This window comes from Chaetura pelagica, unplaced genomic scaffold (assembly GCF_000747805.2).
Source record: "Chaetura pelagica isolate M959 unplaced genomic scaffold, ChaPel_1.0 scaffold488, whole genome shotgun sequence".
Lineage (NCBI taxonomy): Eukaryota > Metazoa > Chordata > Aves > Apodiformes > Apodidae > Chaetura > Chaetura pelagica.
The window spans coordinates 265,500-274,284 of record NW_009954235.1 but is presented as its reverse complement, the minus strand read 5'-3'; the positions used below and the strand labels follow the sequence as shown (position 1 = coordinate 274,284).

Here is an 8,785-nt window from a genome sequence, read left to right as displayed (position 1 = left end):
CAGCAGGACTTTACAGTGACATATTTCTGCTGGTGGCACAATCTTCACAGGAAGGGGTAGCTCACAAAATCACTGGAAGGGGGGACTCACCCTCCACAAAACTTAAAAATAATTAAAACCTTAAACTATTACACATATTTGACAGTATTGGGGTTTTTTTTCTTCAGTATCAGTAGAACTGACTCTGATCCTTACCTGTAGTTAGTTGTACATGTGACATTATTAAATCATAATTAAAATCCTCAGTAGTCCATTCCCCTGATAAACTACTCATTTCAGTCCTTCTCTGCTAAAGCAGTTAGTTAAGATGCAACAAATGTTACCAGTTTCATTAGTAGATGCAAATAAATGTTGCAAGTGTTGCCAGATTCAGCTGCGGGGAATACCCCCATTCCCCAGGTATTTTGTAACTCTCCTGCATAACTCCAGCCTGGCTGTGCAGTGTTCGGGATGTTTTTCTCACCCCCAGAGAAACTATAACAAAGTCTAATGCAACCAGCACAGAAACCTCCTCTGGTGGAGCAATGCGACTGCTACTGACATGCCATAGAGACCAGTCAAGCAAAGTACTACTAAAATAGTGTAGGTGTTGTCGCAGTATCCTGACAATATAATCTTGTTAGATTGTAACTGCAAAGGGCTCTACCCTCTGCAGCAGCCAAGCTCTTAACAGCAATACAGCCTCTAGTTCCTCATGGCTGGTCCTTGGCTGGCTCAGTCAACACTATTTACCATCCATTAATAAAATAGTATCCTCTGGGCACTGCAGCATGTACATACATACTTCTGCATTTCCTGGGAGCCCCATGGGAAAGTGTGATTTACCTGCTGGGAGGTGTCAGGAAGGTTTTCGGTCAGACTCAGAGCAGTCATCGGTGGCTCACTGATGCTGTTTAGTAAGAATTGCAAAGTATTGCTCAGAATGGGAATAATTAGCAGAATTTTGGTTGAAAAGGGCATGAAAAATATCATCAACTGGACATGAGTTAACTGATCCTCTGATGTATCAAGAGGAGTGTCTTAAATAAGACCTGAAACAATCCTCCTCTCACCCCTGTGATACTCTGGAAAAACAGAGACTAGTCAGTGACATCATACACTCTCAGGTGTGTAGGGTGATGAGAGACCTGACAAACTTGCAGGCATTTCCAGTTCTATGGCTTTGCCTTTCATAGAAAATTACCACCATGATTTGTGGCTGTCAATTTCAAGCAGGTATAAAAAATGAATTGGTGTAAAAGCAGTAAACTGTGTAGAAGGAAACATGACTGAAAAGCTGAAGTAAGATGAAAAGGGGCAGGTGAGGAGTCCTGCCCTAGGGGCAGGCTCTGGGCTGTGGGTCTCGAGGGGTTTCTGGAGCTGCCAGACCAACAACCTTCCTCTAAAACTTTGATAAGCCCTAAATAGATCTTATGTGCTAAAGTAAATAAACCACTATCTTAATATTAACTAGTAGATCAAATCTCATTAAATTTGCTTCTGATCTTTTTGCATTTTCTTTAGTTAACACTTAATGAATGTCACCTTTCAAATCCCAGTCCATTTTAAAACTAGCTTGGATTGCTCAAAACTTACCTGTCTTTTCCAACTGTAGAAGTATAAAAAACAGTTGTGTTTTAATGCAGGTGGGCTTGGTTCTTTGCTTTACCCAGAGTAGCCATAAAAACAATGTTCCTGAAGCTTAGTGTGTTTATTCCAAAACCTAGCAGTGACAAAAATTAAAATCTGAACTACTTTCTTAATACACAGGTAATAAACCAAAGCAGTGCACATAGCAAATAGATGTAGTAACTATACTGTTATCTTTTCAGTGCAGGAAATGGAAGACAAACCTTGCCACTGTAGGTGGCTTCTAGTTTGGTTTTTGGAGCATTGTCTTATTGTTGCAACATCATCATTTTGTTGTGATTCTGTTGTGCTCAGAATCTTGTGAGGAGCAGTTGTCTGGAGGCAGGGAGAGTCTCACCATGGTCCTGTAGCACCTCACCATACCTCCCTCCTGGTGCCTCAGTCCTGTAGATGAACAGAACTGGATTGTCTTGTGACTGACAAAGTCTCCTTTGGTCAAAACAGAATGTTCTCTTCACCATAACCTGATGAGTTTGCCTCTCTTAATGGTCCTACCAGTGTCCAGGAGTTTTTCTTTTTTAAAGAGATGTTATTCCCTCCAAATTCAAATACAGACTGTCATTTAAAAGTATGACATCTTGGCTGTCTTTATGCAGAACTTCAAAAAAGTAAACTCAGTCTCTCATTTGGCAGTTTTTGGGTTTCTTTGCCTTTCAGGCATGAAGTCTGTGTATTTCTCATAGGAGTTGAATCCAAGACTGTGTTCAAAGAGAACATGTTTACTAGTGCAGCTGACACAAAAGCAGTGCAGATCCACTGGATTCTGTTCTAGTTTTGCATTTTTGAATGAGTGTTTTCAACTAAACAGTGTGATGGGGTTTGATGTAGGAGGGTGAATGCAGCCTTTTCTAACCCCAAAATACTAAGTCGTGGAAATGGTAGGGAAACCAGCTGTAGGGACACCAGAACAGCAGGCACTCAGTGCAGTACCAGAGCAGTAATTATACCATTTATTTTGTTACTTCCAGATAATAAAATTACCCAGTGGGAAGACCCCAGACTGCAGAACCCGGCAATTACTGGTCCAGTAAGTCCTGCTGTGGGGTTTTTCTGCTACATGCTGTGACTCAGGTGCAGTGGGTGGAGGCAGGAGGCACTGCTGGTCATGCCTGGGCTCCAGAGCTGTTCCTGGGCCATCAGAGCTGCTCCTGGAGCCATCAGCATCCATGCTGGCTCCTGCATGTGTCTTGGAATCAATCCTGGTCACAAGACAGTATAAACCACAGAATTACCTCTGTGGGGTGGGGAGGAAGAGAAGGCTCCTCAGGAGGCTGCAGACAGTTGTGTTTGGCTGGTTTCAATTTCTGTATCGTGTTATTTCTGAGGGAAGCTCCATCTACCCAGGAGCTGCACAGCTCAGTAACCTGAGCGGGGATTCATGCTCTGGAACACAGAGAGACCCATCACTGCTCATGTCTTCCAGCCTCCTCCCCTGCATTTCTGCACAAAGGGATGGTGATCAGTGTGGTTTCTGAAAGATCCATTACTGATGTGATCCCAATGAAACATTTAAGATGTCAACATGGATTTTGCTGCTTATTATAAGGCTGAAGTTCCAGGACAAAAGCAGTAATCCAGACAGATTAACTGGGGGGCAAAATGTTATTTCAAAGAAATTGCATAAAAAGTAATGTAAGTCTAAAATATTTGTCAGGTTTTTTTTTCTTTCTCCATGCTTGCTTAGACTATAAATTACTTAGTATGGAACAAACAATATTAAATATTTGTATCTAATCTTTTATTCCTCCATTGTATTCCAATAGTATGTTTCAATATTTAGCTGTGTAAAGGGCACATGTCTGCTCTGAACCATGAGACAGAAGATCTTGGGAATCGCAGAACAAGTTCTCTGTGCTGAACCCCAGAGTTTGAGGTCACAGAACCACAGAATTACCAAGGCTGGTAAAGGCCTTTAAGATCAAGTCCAGCCTATGAAGGACTGGTCCAGCCTAGATCTGAGGGGTGTGTGTGGGAGAAACATTCATATTTACCCATTTTCCAGGTCATTACTGACAACAGAATTGTACTGAGCTGAGTTTCCATGCTGCTCATTTTTTAATTTCTGCATAGTAAAAACTTGCCTCCATTCAGGATGGGAGAGGTATGACTATGTGGATTCAGAGTGTAAGAGACAAAAGAGACAAAAATTGAGTTTTATCAGTTTTAAGAGAAAAAACCTTCTGCAGATAGTCTAAGAGATTTCAGAATATCACCCTCAGGAAAAAGGAATACTTGCTTGTACTTTAATATCAAACCTTGAAAACATGGGCTGTATGGAGTGATTCTGGTTTATGCCATTTTATGGTGTCCTGAGTGATCAGACTTCCAACCCTGAGGTGTTCCCAAATGCCAAGAATACCTTTTTATTTTGGGTAGATCCTCAGGATTTTTACAGGTGTTGGGATAAGCAGAGGAATTTCTGCGTGGTGTAATTCCAGTTGCTCTTGCTTTATTAATAAGATTAATAATAACCACTTGTTTGAACACAATAGCTTTGGGAGTGATTGTAATGTCGTGGCTGCTTGAAACACTGACCTACAGAATGTTGTACAAATTCTTAATGTTTATTTTCCCGGAAATTTTAAGCATAAAGGAGAGAGTCTCTGGGAAATTTTGTTTCAAGTTAATAAGGGTCAATCATGACCCCATTAAGTAAATAACAGTTATTTGTGTGTTTGGTTTTTTTTAAGGAGAAAGCAGGATCAAATCCATTTTACAGCCATAAAAGCATTAATGATTCATCTTAATGTTTTCATTAGTATTTTTAGTGCCATGACAAAAACAAAGAACTATTTAAATTGCATTTCACATTGAATTTAAGCAATGGAAACACTGACAAACTATTTAATGGCTGTTGTAAAGTTATATTATCATCAGAGTAAACTTATTTAATTTGAATTTTCATGTCTCATTGTCCACAAGACGAAACTCATATAGAAATACTTCCACCTCCTCCTCTCATCTACATCCAGTTATGAATCTACTTCTAGACCAGCCCATACTTCCCTCCCCCAAAATCCCAGTCCTGACCCAGAAGCTGAACTTGAACCAGAGCTTTGCAATTGTTCAGCCTTCAGGAAATAGGGAATGTCCTGTGGAATTCAAAATCATTACTTTGCTCCCAAAAACCCCACACTTCATTTGTTCACTCTTTCATCTTGAAAGAACAGCAGAGCACAGTAGAGCAAGGATGTAGCTGGAAAATATTATGATCAAGGCGAGGAAGCCTTCCTTTTTTTTTTTTTCCTTGTTGTTCTTCTCTGGCTTTTCTGGAGCCCTTTAACTCATACATTTTCAAAATTCTTTGAATTTTGTGTCTTTTGAGTAGCACCTCACAATGCCTAGCACTTTCAGCTGTGAAAATCCATATTCTCTGGTAACACATCTTTGTTTCAATCACATTGGAATATCAAACTGCTAAATAGCTGAAATAATCTGTGTTTATGATTCTCTCCAATAGGCAGTCCCATATTCCAGGGAGTTCAAGCAGAAATACGACTATTTCCGGAAGAAGTTAAAGAAACCAGTGAGTAGAAACATGCTGCTTTGTGCTGGGATCAGCAGCACTGGCTCTGGGAGAACAACAGGCTTGGGGTGGCGTGCACCCTGCTGCAACACCCCTGCTAGTCTTTGGTGGTGCTACCCCTAAAGGGGTTAAGTAGGAACCAAGAAAATGAAGAAGTTTGAGTTCTCAACAAAATAATTTGCAAATTTTTAAGACTCACATATTTCTGTATGAGTGTTTGTTACCATCTTAAGCTAAAATGCCCTTAAAATAGGCCACAGTAATATCAATAATTTTCTCACTCTTTTTTTGGTTTGTTTGTTTGCTTGTTATTTTTCTTGGTGGGTTTAATTGCTTTGTCAAACCTGTCACTAAACTGGAACCTACTTCACCACGTGCAAGAGAGCATTGGAAGACAAAAGTAAGGGGAAACTTGATATATCAGATATCTAATTTGTCATTTAGTTGTTGCCACTGGTCAGTAACTTGCCTGAAGACTGACTTGCTGAGACTAACCAGTATAATAATATCCTCTGCTTTCACATAGGCTGATATACCAAACAGATTTGAGATGAAGCTACACAGAAATAATATTTTTGAGGAGTCCTACAGAAGAATCATGTCTGTGAAGAGACCTGATGTACTAAAAGCCAGGCTCTGGATTGAATTTGAGTCAGAAAAAGGACTCGACTATGGAGGTGTGGCCAGAGAATGGTTTTTTCTCTTGTCCAAGGAGATGTTTAATCCCTATTACGGTCTCTTTGAATATTCAGCAACGTAAGTGTCCATTACAATATTTCCATTCATAAGAGATGTATGCATTAGATTCTGCAGAAGAGGCAGTTACCCTGGACAGTAGCTGGAGCATGCTTGGTGGTGCCCTTGCCAGCCAAATCTCTGTTCTGTCTTAGCTTTTCTTACTTGCTTTTCAGTGAACTTCCAAATTGTCACTGAAGTCTTCTTAGACATGTCCCTTCTTAAGGCAGCATTCAGTGTTGCCCTGCTTGCTGCGCAAGTGCAGTGGTTGAGGCCAGCAATGGTGAAAGGAGTGAGGTCAGACAGGAACCTCCCTTGATGCCCCCCCAGAGCACTGTGAGACCCCTGCAGTCCAGGATTAGAGCTCTCCTTCATAATAAGCTCATAAAGCAGCTTCTCATTTACATTTCAGCAGTTACAGAGCAATGGCCTTGCATAAGTTTGTTTGTTTCTGTCCAGTTTTTAAATCTTTGAGCAATGCATTCGTGCAAAGGAGAGAGGAAGTGTTTTTGCTTGAAGCCCCTTGGTTTTCATGTGCTGTCTGCAATTCCTGGCTGTGCTTGGCTGCAGGGAGGGTGGGTCTCTTAATTGCAGGCAGTGGTTTTGGTGGGTTTGTGTCAGTGTCAGACTTTCTCAGAAAGTGTTGAATAGACTGTCAAGCAGATGAACAAAGACTGCCTAATGGGAGTTTTCTGTCATTAGTGTCTCAGAAAAGACACGTTCTGCTGTTGAAGGAAAACAATTTAAACAACATTGACAATCAGTGAACATCTGTTTTAACAGAGTTCACTGAATAAATATTTGTTTCAAAATATTTCCACTTACAGGACATAGGTCACTGTAGATATTTTACAGATCATGTTATTTAATTTTATGTTCAGAAATCTAACCAGTTATTTTAAGAATTAAGAAAAAAAAACAAACTACTTTAAAACTCTGTATATTTTTCACAGATAAAGAATATGCTGCAAATTAAAAATACAGCTTTTACACTAATGTCTTACTGTGACACACACACTTTCACACAAATCTTAATACTTGGTTACACAGTTAAAGGTCTTAGTGGCAGCTTTTTCCAGTACCCCAGGGTCAGCCTGTTTCAGAGATGCTCTCTCTTAGGTCCAGTTTCAGATGCAAGTGAGAAAATGTTCTTCATCCTAGGACAGTAGGTCCTGTGCATAATTCCTCTACATTACTGTCAGCTACTTCAGGAACTAAAAGCAACTACTGCAAAAGGGAATCCTAAAATGTTAAGCCCTGAAATTTGGCAGGAAAGAGTGAACAGCCCAGCCCAGCAGGGATAGCTCAGCTGAGGTGCCACCAGAGTCGCACCCATGGCAGCGGTGCCAGGTTTTATCCTTTGAAGAGCTTGGCACAACTCTCTCACACTTTCCACAGGTGGATCCTGCAACTCCAGAGGTTAAAAATACAGCTTTTACACTAATGTCTTACTGTGACACACACACTTTCACACAAATCTTAATACTTGGTTACACAGTTAAAGGTCTTAGTGGCAGCTTTTTCCAGTACCCCAGGGTCAGCCTGTTTCAGAGATGCTCTCTCTTAGGTCCAGTTTCAGATGCAAGTGAGAAAATGTTCTTCATCCTAGGACAGTAGGTCCTGTGCATAATTCCTCTACATTACTGTCAGCTACTTCAGGAACTAAAAGCAACTACTGCAAAAGGGAATCCTAAAATGTTAAGCCCTGAAATTTGGCAGGAAAGAGTGAACAGTCCAGCCCAGCAGGGATAGCTCAGCTGAGGTGCCACCAGAGTCGCACCCATGGCAGCGGTGCCAGGTTTTATCCTTTGAAGAGCTTGGCACAACTCTCTCACACTTTCCACAGGTGGATCCTGCAACTCCAGAGCAGGACCTTTACTTGCCTTTGTCAATTAATCATCATATCATACAAGCCAGTTTTGATTAGCTCAGCCTACCCACACACTGTCAGATGCTTCTGTGGAGGAACATGTGGATAAATTACATTATGACGCTTGCAAAAACAAAAAGGAAATGGCCCTAAGCTCAAGTTGTTTATTAACATATCTGAATATCTTGTTATTTAAAGGCTTGGTTATTTAGATATTTCTTTTCTTTCCCCAAAAAAGGGACAACTACACACTTCAGATTAATCCTAATTCAGGTCTTTGTAACGAAGATCACCTGTCGTATTTCACGTTCATTGGCCGGGTGGCGGGCCTGGCCGTGTACCATGGGAAGCTGCTGGATGGTGAGTGTTGCTGCTGGGTGTCTGGGAATGCCACAGCAGCTTTGAGTGTTCATGGAGGTACTCTGAGAGAAATTGCATTCCTGATGTTAATGGGGATTCCAAAGTCACAGTGTCTTACTCCACCAATGTGCTTCATGCAGTTTTGCTCCTTTCTCCACTCACGTTAAAACTGTAGAGTCAGCGTTGCTAAATAATCACCATCCCTAAAGGAAAATCACTATATTTTATCAGCTGTTTTCATGCAAACATGCAGCTAAAGCAGTTGCCTGGGTGTCAAATGCAGCATATTTTGATATGTAAAATTATTACTGAGTGATTTAATGAGAAAATATGGTTTCTGCTGAACTTTGAAATCCCACCATAAGCGAGCAGGCAAACATTATAAACTGACAATACTTCATTTAGCAATAATGCAGCAAGTTTGAAGAGTAAGCTCGCATCCTGTTTCTCTAGCACCTCCTTTTTGGAGCAGAATGGCAATTTTAAAGGAATTAGAGAACCGTGAGCTCAATTCCCCATCTCGTGTCCCTCTGCCGTTGATGTCGTAGTGGCTAATGGAATCATTCTTGTAACTGAAAAGTTGGATTTGCTGTTCCTAAGTAATGAATGAGCCTGCTGTGTTAACCTGGGCAGTTACAACCCTGCTACTTTCAGGTTTCATTCCT

At 40.9% G+C, this 8,785-nt stretch overlaps 1 protein-coding gene across 5 annotated transcripts in view; it reads left to right on the top strand.

Moving 5' to 3' along the window:
- The window catches only part of NEDD4L (neural precursor cell expressed, developmentally down-regulated 4-like, E3 ubiquitin protein ligase), a 100,386-nt gene that overhangs the window by 83,580 nt on the left and 8,021 nt on the right, over positions 1 to 8,785 (top strand). For all 5 annotated transcript variants that reach the window (XM_010003644.1, XM_010003643.1, XM_010003647.1 and 2 more), the window contains 4 exons: positions 2,598 to 2,656; positions 5,090 to 5,155; positions 5,682 to 5,911; positions 7,999 to 8,120. In XM_010003644.1, coding sequence (XP_010001946.1) covers positions 2,598 to 2,656; positions 5,090 to 5,155; positions 5,682 to 5,911; positions 7,999 to 8,120 — 477 coding nt within the window. The remainder of the gene's footprint in view (positions 1 to 2,597; positions 2,657 to 5,089; positions 5,156 to 5,681; positions 5,912 to 7,998; positions 8,121 to 8,785) is intronic.